General features: G+C 40.9%; 1 protein-coding gene across 4 annotated transcripts in view; it reads left to right on the top strand.

The window, feature by feature from the left end:
* pigg (phosphatidylinositol glycan anchor biosynthesis class G (EMM blood group)) overlaps positions 1-19,437 on the top strand; it is a 117,388-nt gene that overhangs the window by 673 nt on the left and 97,278 nt on the right. For all 4 annotated transcript variants that reach the window (XM_066649280.1, XM_066649281.1, XM_066649283.1 and 1 more), the window contains exons 2-4: positions 1,379-1,584; positions 14,112-14,321; positions 15,164-15,352. In XM_066649280.1, the coding sequence (XP_066505377.1) occupies positions 1,379-1,584; positions 14,112-14,321; positions 15,164-15,352 (605 nt within the window). The remainder of the gene's footprint in view (positions 1-1,378; positions 1,585-14,111; positions 14,322-15,163; positions 15,353-19,437) is intronic.

A 19,437-nucleotide genomic window follows, 5' to 3' on the forward strand; every position in this document is an offset into this window, starting at 1 on the left:
CACCTTCATCTATATTCAGTAAGCTCGAATCTATGACTATGGCATTAGTGCCTGGCTCCATCGCCACCTGTTTCTCTGTCATTGGCTTTCATCTTAGGCCCCGCCCCACACTGTGCCGAGATTAGTTTCTTAGATATATGATGTAAGAAACCTTGGCTGTCTGAATCTGTCTGTTTGAGTCTGTCTTTATAGATATACAGGGGTTGGACAATGAAACTGAAACACCTGGTTTTAGACCACAATAATTTATTAGTATGGTGTAGGGCCTCCTTTTGCGGACAATACAGCGTCAGTTCGTCTTGGGAATGACATATACAAGTCCTGCACAGTGGTCAGAGGGATTTGAAGCCATTCTTCTTGCAGGAGAGTGGCCAGGTCTCTACGTGATGCTGGTGGAGGAAAACGTTTCCTGACTCGCTCCTCCAAAACACCCCAAAGTGGCTCAATAATATTTAGATCTGGTGCATGTGCAGGCCATGGGAGATGTTCAACTTCACTTTCATGTTCATCAAACCAATCTTTCACCAGTCTTGCTGTGTGTATTGGTGCATTGTCGTCCTGATACACGGCACCACCTTCAGGACACAATGTTTGAACCATTGGATGCACATGGTCTTACTGGTGCAATGTGGAGTTAATGAAGATTGTCCACCAGGCTGCTCCAATTTAGCCCTGAAACCTCCCACACTACAATGACAGGGGTTTCAGTTTTATTGTCCAACCCCTGTATATGTCCCCAATGTGTGTTCATCTACTATCTCTTTACAACCTTGCTACCAAGCTGTAGTCACATGATTCTGCCCCTATCTGCCACATGGAGGCAACCTAAACGCAGAGGCAGACAAAGAGACTCAAGCAGCTCATACCAAAGAAAATGCCTCGCCTGTGGTTTGAATGTGTTGTGTTTTGACTTTAATTAAGACGACACTGAACAAAAAAATCAAATGTAAACGCTGAGAATAAACGGTTTCAGCGACCAAAGCACAATCACACACTGAATATAAACAGTGCTCAAAAAACAAGAGAGGAACAAGCTCCCAGCAACATTAGAAAAAATATCCCAGCTTTAATACGGGAGCAAATTTACAGCACAAGCCTCGTCACGGAACTGTGAGGGTTAAAAATACAAAAACAAAACAATCGTTCATTAATCGTAATCCTGGTAAAATGTAGTTAATCATGATATTGATTTGCACTCATATCGCCCAGCACTACTGCACAAACATTAACAAATAAACAAAAACAATGATATTCATTACAGTTATTTATTTTTTTATTTATTTTTATTTTAACAATGTTACAGATGTTTGTAAAATTCACCTTAAGTTTTTTAATTACTTTGGTCTCCGTGTCAAAGCATTTTGTTTTTTCTTTGCAGGAAGTAGTCCAAACTCAAGTAAAGTCCCCCTACCTCTGTTCAAGAGGGTGGTGATCATGCTGATAGATGCTTTTCGGGAGGACTTCATCTTCGGGCCAAATGGGAAGAGGTTTATGCCCTACACCAGACATGTGGTGGAGAGAGGATCCTCTCACAGCTTCATAGCCAAAGCTAAAGCTCCTACTGTCACTATGCCGAGAATTAAGGTAAGATTTTACATGTGTGTATGTACAGTTACATATAACTATGCTGTAATTATCATTGCTGCTGAACAGTAATCCTTTTTCAAAGGCTTGGGTATCATTATTGTATTCTATGGCTTGCCAGGTTCAGTCAGTGTTCTCTTATATGGATGGGTGTGAGTAAAATTATACTGTATTTGTATGGAGTTCTCCTTAATTGGATTCAGTCATCTTGGCATTGCTGTTTTATATGGAAAGGAATCCGCCATTTTGTTATCAGCTCAGATGAAATGTGTTCATGATACTGCAACAAATGACGTATATTGTGTGGCTGGGTGGGATTTGTACTCCTCTAACCCGTGCTTAGACGTCTACACGTGCTCTAGTATATTCAGTTTTGTTGCTCAGGGCTTCTGTGGGGGCTTTTATAGCTGTGCACAAATGAACATCTGTATCCTCAGTGGGTGGACCTTAAACTAGCTGGACTCACAAATGTTCTGGGATGTCCTCAGACGTATGCCTCAGCCTTTCTCTACTTGTCCAGCAGATGACAGTAGAGCTCTTTCACTCTGAGGTATATCTTGTTTCTCACTGCAGCACTTTCTCCTTTTAACTGATATGACACGGCCAACTAACCCAAATCATTGTCTCATCCTCAGCAAGTCTGTCATCAAACACTGCCGTGTCTGCCGGGGCCTGCCTGAGCTTTGGGATGAGATAAGATTTAGAAAGCGTAAACGTGGTGGACAAAGGCTAACGTTCAGAATAAGATAAACATTTTAAACAGACTGCTCGTTTCTAGTGAGGAGTTTGACCGACCCCTAGCTGAAATGCTCAGAGGGAACGTCCACACCTGCATTCAGGATATTGATTCACACACAAACCTGTGTTTTCACATTTCAAACATTTCACTGTTTTTTCCCTTGAATCCACCATGAAAGTAGTTCAAAAAGAGTTTGGGAACACGTGAATCCTTTGAACAGTTCTTCTACCCGTTGCAGTTCCAAACTGTTTCTAATTTAGAGCTGAGTTCTCAGAATGGCCCAGTGTAATGCAGTTGTAAAAGAAGCTGCCTGTCATTAGACTGTTACAATTCAATTCCATTCAATGATTGTTAAGACTTTCATTAATCCAAAGAAGCTATTAAGCTTGCGTCATTAAACAACAAGTGTAAGGTTTCTGAAGCAGTGCAAATGAAATCTCTAGGATGCTTGTTGATTTAATTTGAATATTAAATTTTCATGCCTGGTCTCAGGGTTCAACCTTTGCATTTACGAGGCGCAGATCTGTTTGCTGAACATTTATTTATCATATTTAGGGCTCATTTACGATGATTTGGAAAAAATTCCTACCTTGCCGCCTTCAGTGGTTTAAACAGTAGAAATAAATCTAATTCCTGTTCTGGGAGATGCAGGGCTGTAATACATAAAATATGGCATAACATTAAAATGAACATAATGCCAGGGGACAGATTCATTCCCTGTGCATTCTAGACTGTTATTTTACAGTTGGAGAGTATTCTTAAGTATTGTTAATAGTCTGAAGTGATGAAGCATTTTTCGACCTATTTATATTTTTATTCATTCATTCATTATCTGTAAGCGCTTATCCAGGTCAGGGTCGCGGTGGGTCCAGAGCCTATCTGGAATCATTGGATGAATACACCCTGGAGGGGGCGCCAGTCCTTCACAGGGCAACACAGACACACACCCACACACACATTCACTCACACCTACGGACACTTTTGAGTCACCAATTCACCTACCAACATGTGTTTTTGGACTGTGGGAGGAAACCGGAGCACCCGGAGGAAACCCGAGCACCCGGAAGAAACCCACACAGACACAGAGAGAACACACCACACTCCTCACAGACAATCACCCGGAGGAAACCCACGCAGACACAGAGAGAACACACAACACTCCTCACAGACAGTCACCCGGAGGAAACCCATGCAGACACAGGCAGAACACCCCACACTCCTCACAGACAGTAACCCGGAGGAAACCCACGCAGACACAGGGAGAACACACCACACTCCTCACAGACATCACCCAGAGGAAACCCACGCAGACACAGGGAGAACACACCACACTCCTTACAGACAGTCACCCGGAGGAAACCCACGCAGACACAGGGAGAACACACCACACTCCTCACAGACAGTCACCCGGAGGAAACCCACGCAGACACAGGGAGAACACACCACACTCCTCACAGACAGTCACCCGGAGGAAACCCACGCAGACACAGGGAGAACACACCACACTCCTCACAGACAGTCACCCGGAGGAAACCCACGCAGACACAGGGAGAACACACCACACTCCTCACAGACAGTTACCCTGAGCGGTACTCGAACCCACAACCTCCAGGTCCCTGGAGCTGTGTGACTGCGACACTACCTGCTGCGCCACCATGCCGCCCCTATATTTATATTTTTTGTTACGTTACTGAATATATATTAAGTAAAATGTTCTTTTTACTGTACTGCTTGGAACACTTTATTAAAACTCAGCTTTCTTCAGCTTAAGCATAAGCCAGCTTCGTTCTTTTCTTCAGAATAGTCTTTTTTTAAAAACCTAACTGTGGTCTCACACATACACACACCCACACACTCAGGCTTTGTAGACATTTTATACTGTTTGGATTATTTCTTTTGTCAGAGTTAGAATTAAATCTAAATCAGAAAGCGTGCTGTGCCTGGTTGAGGGTTAGCCTTCCATGCAGCTCCCTTTTTTCCACTGTACTTTATTTTCTGGGTCACTACCTGCGCCCCTTTGCTTTTGGGGAAAAAAACAAAACAAAACAAAAAAAATAAGCCCTAGAGATTTCCTTAGAGAGCCCTCACCAGTGAGATCCTTAGAGATACTTAAAACCCCTGAGGTGTGCGAACCTCTTCACACACTAGTAGGTGTTCGTTTCATCCTCTTTCATTCTGACAACTATTCATTGCTTTTGCCATTTAGTGGCACTTATTACAGACAGTTTATTAACACGTGTGCTGCTGACAGCTTGCCACTTAGCGCAGGTCATATTCACACATGAGGGTATCAAGCGCAGATTTGCCAGTAATCGATTGGACATAGTGATTTAGTCTTGTTGCATGCTCTGGGCATGCTTTAAATATAGGACAACTCTATAACCATGCAGTAGAACAGCTTATTGGACATAGACTGCTATTCTGTGTGTCAGATGAAGGTATAAGAGTCTGATCTTTGTCCTCTAGCTCTTCAGTAGCAACATTAGATTTCTAATTCATCTAAGGAGATGGAGGGCAGTTTAGCCATCCTGACACAGCCGGCTTAATTTGTACACAGCAAGCCTGATTCAGCACTTCCCAGACTGGGAACGGGACCTTGAGTGCATGTTAAATATTTGTGTCTGAAGATCTGTAGAGATATTTGAAGAAACATGATTGCAGTATTATCAAAAACTCAAAATATCACCTTATCATGATGTGTCACGCCATTACTTCTTTTCCCCCCCGTTGTGTGATTTTTGCATTCCTCACTAATGATTTGTTTCTAGAGCTGGGCCTGCCACATGGAGAGAGAGAATGTGCAGTGCCTGAGATTACACACTTGTTAGTGGCAATATCCATATTATGGCGAAGGCTGCAGATGTCTGATGGACTTTTAAACAGACAATTTGTGGTTATTGTTGCAGTTGTTATGAGATCTCCCCCTCTTTTCATCAACCTCAGTCTTCTGGGAACTTCATCGTATACAAATTAAGCTCTGGGACTCTGGGTACAGGCTATGATCACAAAAGCAGTCAGTCTAGCAATTCCCAGGCAGCATTGGATCATTGATTCAGCCAGCCGAACTAGACAGATTACCTTTAAAATGATTGCGTTGAAACATTTACAGGTTTACACACATACACAAATTGCCAAATGTAATCACATGGGTGCACAGAGGTTAGCAAAAGGGACTTGGACTGTAAATGTAGCTGGTTTTATTTGCAGCACATGCAGGGGAAATGGGGGAGGAGTAGTGAGTGAACAGTGCATTCTCCTTCATCAAAATACACAGCTGAAGTGCCCTTGAGCAAGGTGCCTAACTCCAACTGCTCTGACAGGCACCGAGGTAGCTTCTCAACCCACCACTGAATGGGAGCGTATGTTCATGTCCTCTATCACTAGTGTGTGTTCAGTATACACAACAGATGGGTTAAATTCAGAGTCCAAATTTGATGAGATGCACTGACAATTAGAGCATGTTTCATCGTTTAGTGTTCGAAGTAAAATAAACATTGAACAAACTGCATCCCTAAATTATCCAGTGTCCGAAACAAATAAACAAGTCTGTTTTAAGTTGCAGAATCATTTATTGTGGTCCTTGAGGAAACTAATGGCTCTAAGCTTAGTTACATAACCCACTGTTATTTGATAGTAGCATTAGCCTTGTAGCTCCAACACGAAATTGAGGAAAAATCTCAGAACACATGGGTCTTCTCTGCTTTAAAACAATGCAATTACTAGGAAATTCAGCAGATCTTATTTGGTAACTGATATACAGCAGATCCAGAATATATGTTTGACCTGGGTGACCAGTCAAACAACCACTAGACCAAGATGCATCAGCTTAGATACGTTTTTTTTTTTTAATTCTCTCTGCAGGATTGATTGTGGAACATGGATGAAATCATGTTAATAAATTTTTTTCACCAAGCTACTGCTTAAAGAATAGAGCCAGAAGGAACCCACCAAGACAAATGGAATGTTCATTTGTGGAGTGGCCTTCCAAGGCCTTCAGAGTGTTTCTTAATGTTATTCTTTCAGTCTAATATTGGGTGCCTTTCAGCCTAATGGAGAAACCCAACTGACCCTGCTTCAGGATGCTGTTAAGGCCTATAGGCTAGTGCTCCAAAATTCAGCCTCAAAATTTCCCCTCTACAGGCCCTTGTTCAAGACACATTAGGCCTCTTTTATCTTTTATGAGCTAATCAATACCTCATAAAAGTTTACAAGAATAGCCAGTGATCCTTTTACTGTGTCCTAGCTCCAAGTTATCCATGCAGAGGCAGGCAGGTCTGGGCAGAGGTTTGAGGCTAGAATATTGAGCTGATGTTTGTGTTTTTTATTTGTGTAGTTTGGAGGAAAACTATAGATTTCTATAATGCAAAAGCATGTTGACAAAATACAGGTTGTTTTTTCCTAATGTGCAGTTTCTGGCCGTCCCCTAGTGGCCAGATGTCTTCAGAAAGAATGTCTGTGCTCAGGTGGTTTTACACAGTTTGAGGACTTATTGTATTGTAATTCTTCTATCATGTACAAAACCACACTTCCAATGATCTATTTATCTTAAATCGATAAACACTACATTTATTTGAAATAATGCAAATACATGTTAAATGTTGAAATGGATAATTTATAGTTTTTTTTTAATGTGATGTGTGACATGTTTCATGTTTTCCAAATAATTGGAACAGTGTACCACTGTGTTACATCACCTATTCTTTCAATAACACTCTGTAAACCTTTGGGAACTGAGGAGACCAATTGCATAAGTTGAGGAACGTGATTCTTGAATTGCTTCACTATTGTTCCACACAGCCTTTCACAAAATGGTGAAACCTTCCACCTCTTTACTTCTGAAAGACTCTTTCTCTGAGATGCTCTTTTTAAACTCACTGACATGTTGCTAATTAACATAATTTATTATTTTTTTGTAGCATTACTCAACTTTACCAGGTTTTTTGCCCCGTTCCAGTTTTGATGTGTTGCTGACATCAAATCCAAAATGAGCAGGGGTTAAATTATTTGTATCTAACTTTGTTTTTAAACATTTTTAATTTTTTGCATAGTGTCATAGCCTCCCAACTTTTCTGTTATACTTTGTTAATTCTTATGTTTGAGAGAGAGAGATAGAAGGGGTGGAGGATGTAAGCTTTTGCAGCATCTTTTTGCAGCACCAGCCCTCCATGTCTCAAACCATTAGAACTGACAGCTGTCAGCTGTGGATTATATTTATTTATTGTTTTAACTGAGAGTTTTCATTCCTGTGAAAGGCATAGAAAATTAGCATTGGCTGAAAAAATTGGATTTGGAACACGAATAAAGGGTGGGTGGGTGGTTTTCTAACAAGGGAGCGTAAGAGTCGATCCTCCCTTTCAGGCCCCCTGCGGAGTTCAAACTATTCTGTAACAGAACGCCTTGGGCCTGCACAGTTACCATGAACATTGCCTGTATTAATATTACCACCCTAAGTTGCTCCTATCAGTACAACACTGAAAAATGCTGTAGGCTGAGACAGGCTTGCTGAAGTCATTTCTAATAAATGAGTGTAATGCGGTGTTCGTTAGAGAGGGGAGGAATCAGCACATTGGGCTTAAGTTTTTATTTGTTTACAGAAAGGCAAATTTAATAACTCCAGCTGAGTGTCCATAACGGCAGTTAAGTAAACTGACAAAAGAAAATAAACTCGTATATGAAAAATTAGAAATAATCAGTGCGAGGAAGTAAAATGCAGAAAATACAAGCTGTGTTTGCACAGTTGAATGTGTTCATACCGGTGGCTGTACCTTAGAGAATCTTAACGTTATTCACCTTGTTGGATAAAGGTATCATGTCAGAAGCCTTGTTTCAGTGAATGGTCCATATATTTGTTCTTAATAAATTGAAAATTCAGTGCCTTTATCTTTTAAAGCTGCACTGTGCTGTTTTCTGTGGCTGTGTTTTCTCTTGGTGCATTGCTTAAGTCTTTATATATTGAACGATTTCAGCCCTGTTGACTTTTAAACACCATGTTCTATTCTTGTCAAAGTTTTTGATCAAAGTTTTTACATGTTGACACACGATTTTCCCACAGAAAGTCATAAAAGGCAAAGGATTGATTCTACAGCATTGCCCCACTGAACCCTGATCTGAGAGAATGCAAATTTCAACCCTTTTTTTTAATACGGATTCATCTTTTGAAGTTCTTTTAATGGACACGAGAAAAATACAGAAACCCCAGGAGGGGGGGATTAAGAAAGGGGAGGAAGAAGCAAGTCTTAGAGAAAGAAAGTACGTTAGCGGGTAAGTCCCGAGATACCAGGTTCCCAAATTTCTGAAGGTTAAAATGTTGGGGAATTATTAACATTTGCTATGTTTCTATAGGTTCAGCAAACATCATTTAAAACATCATTAAGCTCATCTTCCTTGCTAATTTAAGGGATGCACTTGGAACCGTAAGAAGAGCAAAAAATGGCGTCCATAACACGAATATATTTCATAGTTTGTTTATGAGTTGTACTGGCAAGTGCATTCTTTCCTTCCAGCTAAGTCAGTGGAGGCCTAGTTTGATTTGTAAGCGGTTTCCTGAGCAGTGGTTAGACAGCATGGGAATCTGTGCTTTTTTTACATTTTTTAATTTTTTTCCTCACGCCAGGTTTTCTAGCACAAGCGTGAAGAGGCAGGCCAGAATGCCCTAATTGCTTGTGTTTCACAGCAAATGTGACAAGAACAATGCCATTACGCAGCAGTTGCAAAAGCTCTTGGGCCAAGGCATAGAATAAGAACCTCTCTCTTAAGTGCTGAGTGAGCAAAGCACTTTAAGTGAGACTCGAATCACCAGGGAAAGGAGACACTGCTTTAGGACACCTGTTAAAACAGTGTGACTAATGATCATACATTTACTTCACATAATGCAGATTGAAGATGGGGAAGAGAGAAAATAGCCAGAAGTTACACAGAGAAATAAGGAGATGTAGTTAAGTCGTTTTCAGGGTGTGGATCACATCCGGATTTCACCTGATCACCTGAGTTTTCCCCAAGGTCCCTTATTATTAATAAAGCAAAACGTTACGTAAAAAGGGGCTTGACATTTTGGATTTTTCTGGAATCAATGTTGCCACAGAGAAATAGGATCAACAAGGTGAAATGTGGAATACTCTTTGGCTTTCTCCTAGTGCATTAATTCAAACTGGATTCCTTGATGTAATGGCATACTTTAAAAAAAAACAAAAAAAAAACCCCGTGGCTATATTTATCACAGCAGAGTAACTGTTTGTAATGCATTGCTGTCTGAGGGTTCAAAGTCTGAGCGCGATTGAGCATGGATTTCTGGCCTTGGATTCTCTGAATCTTTTCACAGTATTATGAATAGTCAATCCATTATGGATGTTACTTTTTATAGCTTTATTTTTTACCTCCTATAATTCAAGTAGTCTGTAAACTTTTCACTGTTTTCAACTTTCAATTTACTATAAACTTTTCATTGTTTTCAGTGTATTGCAGGCATTAGGTTCTAAATTTGTTTATTTTAACAAAATACTAATTCTATTGGCTAAATGCTGCAGCTTTATGCAAAATACCTTGATTGTTATGCAAGTAGAATAAGTGCTCTTCAAGCAACCCAATCTCTGAGTACCTTGATTTTAGTTTTAACCAGTTTAACTACGTCTATGGCATCAACTCTAGGTGCAAACATAACTAATGAAAGGAAACTTGATAATGAGTGCCATGTCTTTCAAGAACAATGGACAACAGACTTCCTTTCACTGAATTGAATGGGAAGCCACTGTTTTTATCTTGTGGAGAAGCTCTCACTTTTCCTAAAAAAGGCAATAATTAAAAGACGTCACACCAACAAACACATACATGCGACGGTAAGAGCAAAGAAAACAAAAGTGCTAAATAATGATAAGGCTGCACAGTGTGACAGAGGTGAGATACGTGGTAAATGAACTGATCGCAGAAAGTCTGAGTCTGTTTTCTGAAGGCGCTGTATATTCTGACCATATTAGTTGGTTGTAACTTCATCACAGGCTGCAGCCTGCGACCAGATATGTAAATACTAATTTGCCTGCCAGAATGTCCCCACCTCTCTCTGTTCTATACTGTCCCCAGGAGTAAATAAGTCTCATCTAATCTCAGAAATATAGCCTCAGCAATATCTCATGAAAAATAAATAGCTTGCACTTAATAGCCATCTTGCCTGCAAATGAATACTGCTTTTGCGCAGTGCTTTATTTGAGAACTTGCCAAAGTGAGGCTTTGTGTTAAAGATGAGAGAGTGCAATAACAAGATGGAAGAAAAGAGAACCTGAGAGACTGGAGGTGACCCAGGCTCTTGCTTGACTCGTTAAGACTTGCACTCGTCTCTCAGATATGTTAATTGCCTCAATTCAAATATATTAAGGAAATCACTGCAAAGCTGCTGCTTTTGTGATGAGAGTCGAGGCGTAAACATTATGATTATGCCATGTCTCACAACTATGGTTTCATGTGTGCTGGTGCTGTGTGGGTGGGTGTGTGTTGGGAAAGAGATGAACAATTTGTGTTGGTGCCATAAGTTCCCTTCGTTGTCTCTTGCTTCAGTGTTTAATCATTTGGTAAGAGGTGCCAGACTCCTGCATACTGTTTCTTGAGTCACTCATCGAGTACACCATCGCATGGTATTCATTAACTGGGAGATGGCAAACAGGAACATGCCGTATGCAAATAGACTTCATGGTATTTTTGCTACTCCTTCATGTTGCTGCTTTTTCTCTGTTCTCATGAATATAAGGGCTGCAGCGCCCTCTCCCTGTCTGCTTTGTTCTTTTCTTGATTCCACCAGTGTAGCACCTGTACGTTGAGCTTTGCTTACACTTTTGGACACTTTTATTACTCTGAAACCTCTGTTATTTCAAGAAACCTATCAGGAAATGAAAGTGGTACAAGCTAATCCATAAGAGAAAGGTGTATATGTAGCGGTGAAAATTGAATTGCGAGTATTTAGACAAGATGAATCGATAAAATAACTGAGAGAACGGTGTGGAGAACACCACTGGCTTGAGTCTTATTCTCAGTTGATGATTAATAATTATATTTCAGTGTATACAACTAACAGGTCATTCGAATGAAATGCTGAATTATGGAGCCTTGGGGTTGTAAGGGTTAATCCTTTATATCTTAAACTATATGTTCAACGTGATGATCCATTACCCAGTAGGCACAAATTCATTCATTCATTATCAGTAACCACTTATCCAATTCAGGCTCACGGTGGGCCAAGAGCCTCATTGGGCGCAAGGCAGGAACACACCCTGGAGGGGGCACCAGTCCTTCACAGGACAACACACACACATACACATTCACTCACACACACGGACACTTTTGAGTCGCCAATGTTTTTGGACTGTGGGAGGAAACCCACGCAGATACAGGGAGAACACACCACAGTCCTCACAGACAGTCACCCGGAGGAAACCCACGCAGACACAGGGAGAACACACCACACTCCTCACAGACAGTCACCCGGAGGAAACCCACGCAGACACAGAGAGAACACACCACACTCCTAACAGACAGTCACCCGGAGGAAACCCACGCAGACACAGGGAGAACACACCACACTCCTCACAGACAGTCACCCAGAGGAAACCCACGCAGACACAGGGAAAACACACCACACTCCTCACAGACAGTCACCCAGAGGAAACCCACGCAGACACAGGGAGAACACACCACACTCCTCAGACCTGGAGCGGAAATCGAACCCACAACCTCCAGGCCCCTGGAGCTGTGTGACTGCGACACTACCTGCTGCGCCACCGTGCCGCCCTAGGCACAAATTAATATTCAAAATAAATATGCATTGTTGAAGATGAAAAGTGTGAGCAAAACAATAAACACAGCTTAGTTTAACTTAAGTACAAGTTCAAAAGGCCTTTTTTGTCATTCCTGGTGTATGTATCCTAGTGCACAGTGAAAAGAGAAGGCATTCCTCCAAGGCCATGGTGCAACACTAGTGCAGACAAAACAATATACAGTGCAGTCAATGCCGAGTGCAAAAAATAGAGTCTAATAATATCAAGGACTAACCGGCACAGACAGTGTAGTTCTGACTAGTAACAAGTGCACAATATTGAGAATATGTAAAGTGAGGTTATGCGTAGAAAGATGTAATATGTTATGATAGGGCTGGACAATATGGCCAACATTTCTATCACAATATATTTCTGATACAATGTAATTCCAATATCAATGTGAACAGTATATAATTCACTGAAAACCTTCCAAGAACAAACAAGAAACATGACATCACCATCAAACATAATCCTAATGGATTTGTGAATATTAATATTTCTATACTACATTTTTAACTGAGTGAACTGCTGAGAGTGCCCTGTAATGAATGTCAGAATTCATCATTCAGAACGTCATACATAATGTGTATTGAAATATTGAAAATGTGTTTAAAACTGATATTGAAACATTTTTATACTGTGATTATATATTGATTCTAAATTATTGTCCAGCCCTATGCTATGTTATAAAATTCATATCATCCACATAGTACAGCAGACACAGGGAGCAGCCAGGACATAGTATGGTATTCTAGCAGCAGGTATTCTTAGGAGAAAATATGTGAGAAAGTACTATACAATATAGAATATAGGAGACATAACAAGAAGAGTGTAAATCTAAAATCTAACCAAGTGTCATGAATGTGATAGAAATGGTCTCAAGGTAAAAAAAAAAAAAAAAAATGTTCAGTGAAAAAATCCATTATCTGTAAGCGCTTATCCAGTTCAGGGTCGCGGTGGGTCCAGAGCCTACCTGGAATCATTGGGCGCAAGGCCTGAACACACCCTGGAGGGGGCGCCAGTCCTTCACAGGGCAACACACACTCACACATTCACTCACACACTCACACCTATGGGGGGGGTAAAATGACCACTATATTCAACTCGCCTCAAATGTACTGTAGTTGCTACACAATATACCAGGGGTCCCAATTATTTCACCTCAAGTGCTGCATTCCACCAGCAACACAAAATCAGAGGCTAGTGTGCGTACTGGGCCCTTGTGTTGTCCAGCCATTGACGGAGCAGCGTCAGTGACAGCAGATGCAACGTTGTTTGTGTCCAAGCCTTTAAAAAAGAATAAAAAATAAAATTCCAAAGAACTGGTTCAGTTTGTTAACTTTGGTCGTGCGCTTGTGTAAGGGGAGCAAAACAAAGCAGCCTTTCCCAAAAAGCTGTTCCTTCAAAAAAACCTCACAAACACACAAAAGCAGTTGTATGTTTGTCTTATTGCAAAGCACAAAACGTTACCTCGGATGGGAGATCACAACAGGCTGTGCTCTGCAGGTTTCGCTGGGAAGGATTCAACGAAGAACCTACAAAAGAGTTATAAATGCCACGTAATGTTAGCCACATTGCAGATGCCTGCAGTTTGAGAGCCTATCATAGAAGTTGGTTTATTTATCTTATGATGAAGAAAACCAGCAGAACAGAACAGACTGGATTTAATTGTCTGCTTTTTGCTACCGTTATTTATTTTTAGCACTGGCCAAGGTTTTTTTTTTTCGTAATATCATGATTACAGACACTGTTCCACAAATTTAACTCAGCAGGTGGTAAGCTACTGTGCTTTTCTTTGTCAGTATACACAAGCAGCTCTGTGTTTTAGGAAGCCAACACGTTACCCCTGCCTGTGGATTTAATATGTATTTGTCTAAGCATGAGCGTTCAGGGAAAGGAGGGAACTGCTGGACTGTTTCTTTAAACTTCGTTATCAAGATGTCTATATTTGCTGCTCTGTTAGCTGATTTTCTCTTTTTCTCTGTGGATAGGCCCTGACCACAGGCAGCATCCCTGGTTTCATAGATGTGGTGATGAACCTGAACTCCCCAGCTCTCCAGGAGGACAACCTCATCTGGCAGGCTAAGAACACTGGAAAGAGAATCATCTTCTACGGAGACGACACCTGGACGAGACTGTTTCCCAAACACTTCGTGGAGTTTGACGGCACCACGTCCTTCTTCGTCTCGGACTACACTGAGGTAAGAGGTGCAGAAATGGACTCTCCAGACAGTAAAGGTTTACATAATACTGCATAATCCTTACAATCGGAAGTGGTCTTGCTGAGTCTTTGTCAAAAGTTTGGGTACACATCGGCGACGTCGGTTTTCATCATATTTTATTGGGCTCGCTATGTCTTGCCTGCGCTTGCTCTTCATACAGTGAATTAAGCTAATTTAAAGCAACACTAGGTAAGATTTTGTATTTTTGCTCTTGGGCTCCCCTATAGGTGAAGAATATTACTCATTTTTACAGCACTGTCCTGAAATCAAATGCCAGAGCTGGGTGTGACGTCACATCTGAGCAGTGCGTGTTCCACTTATACATTCAGAACACCCTAAGCCCTTGGTTTTCATTGTCAGCTTGTTTCCGTTTAGTGTACACCAGTGGTGTGTTTTAGCCTCAACGCCATGGAAACACACCCATGTATAGCAGTGGGGCAGTATATTGTGATGTAATGAGACACACATTATTTATTATTTTAATATCTAGTGTTGCTTTAAGGTACCCACATTGCTGATTTGTTAAATACCTTGTATAATCTCTATTGAAACACCTTATCAATAGATTGGCACAATGTAGAAGTCAACATGCCTAATACCAAATGCCACTCTAGAAGGCATTGGGCTGTTCTATAGTGGAACTATACATCTGGAGTGATGGCGCACCATTAATTCACTTGGGATTAGCTGATGTTTCTCAGAGCTAATCACCCAACCTGAACTAATCAAACTTTTGTGGCTAAATTCAATCGAAACATCACAAAGGCAAGAGCTGGTTGGTGACATGTAGTGAGCCTTTTTTTTTCTACTCTGTGTTTAAGGTGGATAACAATGTGACCCGTCATTTGGACAGCACCCTTAAGAGAGATGACTGGGAGGTGTTGATCCTTCATTACCTTGGGCTGGACCATATCGGACACATTAGTGGCCCTCACAGCTCGCTCATCGGACCCAAACTTCTTGAGATGGATGATATCATCAAGAAGATACACGCCTCCCTCATCTCACGGGTACCTTCTCCTCTCATCTCCTGTTTCTCTTTTCTTCTCCCCACTTGTCCTTCATTGTCCTTTTGTGTGTCTCAGCTCCTGCATCAATCTCTAGCTCTCATTTCTCTGCAGTGGAGCCCATTATTTTCCGGACATGTTTTTAGTTTTAAGTATGCCATTGAAACTGAGTCTCAATCCATTAATCAGAGGCTTGGTTTGATTATTTTATTTATTTATTTATTTCTATTATTATTTTTCATTACATGACAGATTCGAGTGTGCCTCTGTCTGGGAATGATTTGTTTTTCTCTGATTGTTTGTTTTCAAGGACCTCTCTCTTAGATCACATTCTAGCTCTTTAGTATAAATCTTTTATTCTATTGACTCATATCCCACAGTGCGTGCTGCAGTGGAGCGGTGGTCTTCTTTTGTTATTGCACTTCATTTCAGCCTGCGTCGTGTACTCTTATGTCTAACCATACTTGTAAATCTAGTCACTGTCAACTACTTTTTGAATGCATGTTTCAGTCAAGTGGCGGCCTCGGTTTTTAGGTTCCCGAACACCCACTGGAGCTGCGTATTGTATCATCCTCATCAAACTTTCCTCAGGTTCATCTTTTATCCGTTTTTTTGTGGAGTATGTGAACACTGCTCATGTCTCTGTCAGCTCTTTGTGTGAATAATTCCTGTCTTTGATGAGTTTATCTGAAGTGTGTGGCGTGTCGTTTTGCTGCTGTTTTATTTAATGGAATCATAAGCGCTACTCTGTTCTCCTGCATTTTTAAACATGACCAGCCTTGGAGCTTTTACTAGCTTTCAAAGCAGAGTCAATGAAGGGGGCTCTATCTTTTTTTTCTCCCCTTTTTATTTTTTTAATAAATAACATCCGCCTCCTTTGCCTTCTTTCTTTTTGAGACTGATGCTCTGAAGACTCCAGCTCCAGTTCTGCTTTGGTGGCTGAAGTCTCAGCTGTTCTACATACTGCTACATTGACCCAAATGCAGACATGCATAACTCTCTCTTTCTGTCCCGCTCTGTCTCTCTCTCTTGGCTTTCTCTGTCTCCTTTTCTCATTCTTTCTGTCACTCTCAGTCTCTCTCTATATCTATTTCTGTCTCTTAGTCTATCTTTTTGCCACTCTCCTCTTTTTTCACTTTTTCGTTTGTTGCAATATATTTTTACATGACTATTATTTAGCCTCTTTTTATCTCCTTAGAAATACAAAGCTATACTAATCAGAATCTTGTAAACAAGCTCTCTATACAATTAATTATATTGTATATGGAACTGTACATTTTACAAAGCAAGGACTATTTCCTAGATAAATGCCCTGTAAACAGTATCAAAACGTCCAGACATTGGGCCAGAAGACACCTTTTAGAAAGTCACATTTACAGAAGCAATGTCACTCTTTTGCTGTCTTTCTCTCTTGTCTCTCTCCTAGAAGCAGTAGAGCATCGGTTGTGTCAGACAGTCATAAAAGCTCAGTGTTGCGCTGCAGGCTTGTTTGATGCAGTGCTGATGAGGGTGATAATTGCCCGTACCCTTCAGAGGTGGATGAGAGAGGGCATGTGTTATGTCTTGTGCTTAGCAGGCAAGGACGAGCACAGGACAGAAGCTGTGTTCTGTTGACTCAGATCAGCTTTTGTTCTCCAAATACTGAGCAGGGGCTTCGTTTATAAAACATGCGTCTAATTTTGTATTTTAGATAAGGTCTTAGCTTTTGTATGTGGTTGACGTAGTGCTGCATAGAAATGATCTGCTGATGTAATTGCAGTTCATGAATAATGACATGGGGGGGGGGACCATGCTTAAGGGCCTTAATTACATAAGACACACCCCAGTTTGCCCTTTATATATGAATATAATTTACATGAAGCACACCTTTATTCATGCAGGTGTTTCAACAGGGAGCCAATGAAAGAACATTCAGCAGCTCATGACCCATGTAGTGTTTGGGTTTAAGCAGTAAGTGCACTGTTCCCCCACTGGCTAGAATTTTTGTCAACGATACAACAACTTATATTCATGAATAACACACTATTGCTTCATACATATTATAGTAGGATGAAAATAGTAATGTTTTGTAAATTATTACTATTTAATTCAATTAGTACATAAAGGCAACACAGAAGATTCTACTGTTCTCACAGCAAAGCAAACTTCCTTCCGGTAGGGTTGGGCGGTATAACGATAATACTGTGTACCACGGTATTTAAAAATGTGGACAGAATCTTAAAATGAGGGTGGTATTTATGACGACGTGTGTGTGGTTTGTCAAATTTCAGTTCTGTGTCTTTAAAAGTCGGCTAAAATGTTCATGTGCATTTAAGAGAGACACAGGGAGGGGGCGCTGTGGGAGCTCAATGACTGCTGATGGCACAGTCTGAAAACGGGTGGAGGGGGGGATAACAAGCCCAGTAGCCCACCGCATTTGTAAATTTAGAGCTGAGTTTGGGTTAAAAGAGAACGGTATTAAGCTTTGTGTCACAGGTATATGGCTTTATCCTCTAAATATGTGTGTTTTGAGCCTCAGTTCGCTGAAAGATCTGCTGTGTTGTGTTACCACAAGTAACCTTTAGAGCCAGCTGTGCTTCTAAAGAGTGTACACCGTCTTATTTCGCTTATTTCTGAACTTTTCTGTTCCTTCAGCACCAGTTGCTGGAATTTGGGTTATCGTCAACACGTGTGTGGGTGTGCACTGCCGGGCTGTGTTTTTACGTAAATTCACTCTACTTTGTGCTCACAGATATAAGGCTCAGTGCAGCAAAAACAAGTCAAAGTTGCTCACCTATGAAGCAGGAATAGAATAACATCATTACTTTTCATGCTTTTCAACATTCAGAGGTCTCTCCACTGTCTAAAATCCTCCAGATGCTGATTCTCTGCCATGCCTGAGCCAGCAACAATGGGATTGAGACTGTGAGACAAATACTTTGTTTCCTATTTACAGAGCCAGGCCTGTATATAAACACTGGATGTTTTTCCAGCGCGCAAACAGACCAAATGATGAGAAAACATTCTCTGAACTTTATAAAGGTGTATTGGATTAAAATCATGGACATTATATTTAAGAATGATTTATTTGATTCTGAACTCACCTTTTCATATGAATGTTTAATTAATGAAGCCCTTGGTCATGCTAGATCTATTTAAATAATAATAAAATAAAATAAAATTAAGTACGACAGTTTCTTCAAGGAGTCACGGATAAAGACTTTGTCTGGTGGATTTCAGTTTGTATGTTGGTATAATACCTCTCACCAAAACTGCAAAGCCGATGGGAATCTGTGGGCTGGCCATTCTGCATCAGCAAATTACAGAGAACTGATGTCAGTCAACAAGAGCTCAGAGAGTTTTTCACATCTAAAATTGATATTTCACTCTGACCCTCACTGACAATTTGACATGTGAATGGTTGCAGGTGGGGTAGTGCCTGGCTGGACTTCATCTTATACTGGACCGCTTTATAAGAGAGTGTGTGCAGTTCTGTCAGAATTATTCTGGTACCTTTTTTTCCCTTATTCTTTGCTTCATTCATTTTCTGTAACCACTTCAGCCTGGTCAGGGTCTCAGTGGGTCCAGCACAAGCCTACGCAGAATCATTGGGTGCAAGGCAGGAACACACCCCGGACAGGGCTTCTGTCAGTCGCAAGGCATTACACACCCATCCAGTAACAAAACCCCTCACAGACCCAGGACCCCCGGACACTAACTGCAGCGCCACAATGCTGCCCATACTGTTATATTGTATAATACGATTTTAATTATGTGTTCATGTTAAAATAAAGAGCTTTGTCACCGTTGGAAACAGACCATGCAATTTTAAAGTAGTAACTGCTATACACCTGCTGCTTAAAGTATGATCTTAAAAGTTATTCATAAGGAAATGCACACATTTATAATCCAAAACTAGAAAGTTATCAAGCTGCATTGAGAATGATTAGAACTGAAATCAAAGGTACCTAGAGATTCCCCCCCGTTTAGTTGTTTCACTTTTGGAAAATACCTCTGTAGCTGCATATCTCTTCTCAAAGCTGCAGCATATCAGGCTTTGAAAGGCCTTCTTGTTGGACTGTTGAACATTAAGGTAAGCCTGGCATTGA

Source organism: Hoplias malabaricus, chromosome 17 (assembly GCF_029633855.1).
Source record: "Hoplias malabaricus isolate fHopMal1 chromosome 17, fHopMal1.hap1, whole genome shotgun sequence".
Classification (NCBI taxonomy): Eukaryota; Metazoa; Chordata; class Actinopteri; order Characiformes; family Erythrinidae; genus Hoplias; species Hoplias malabaricus.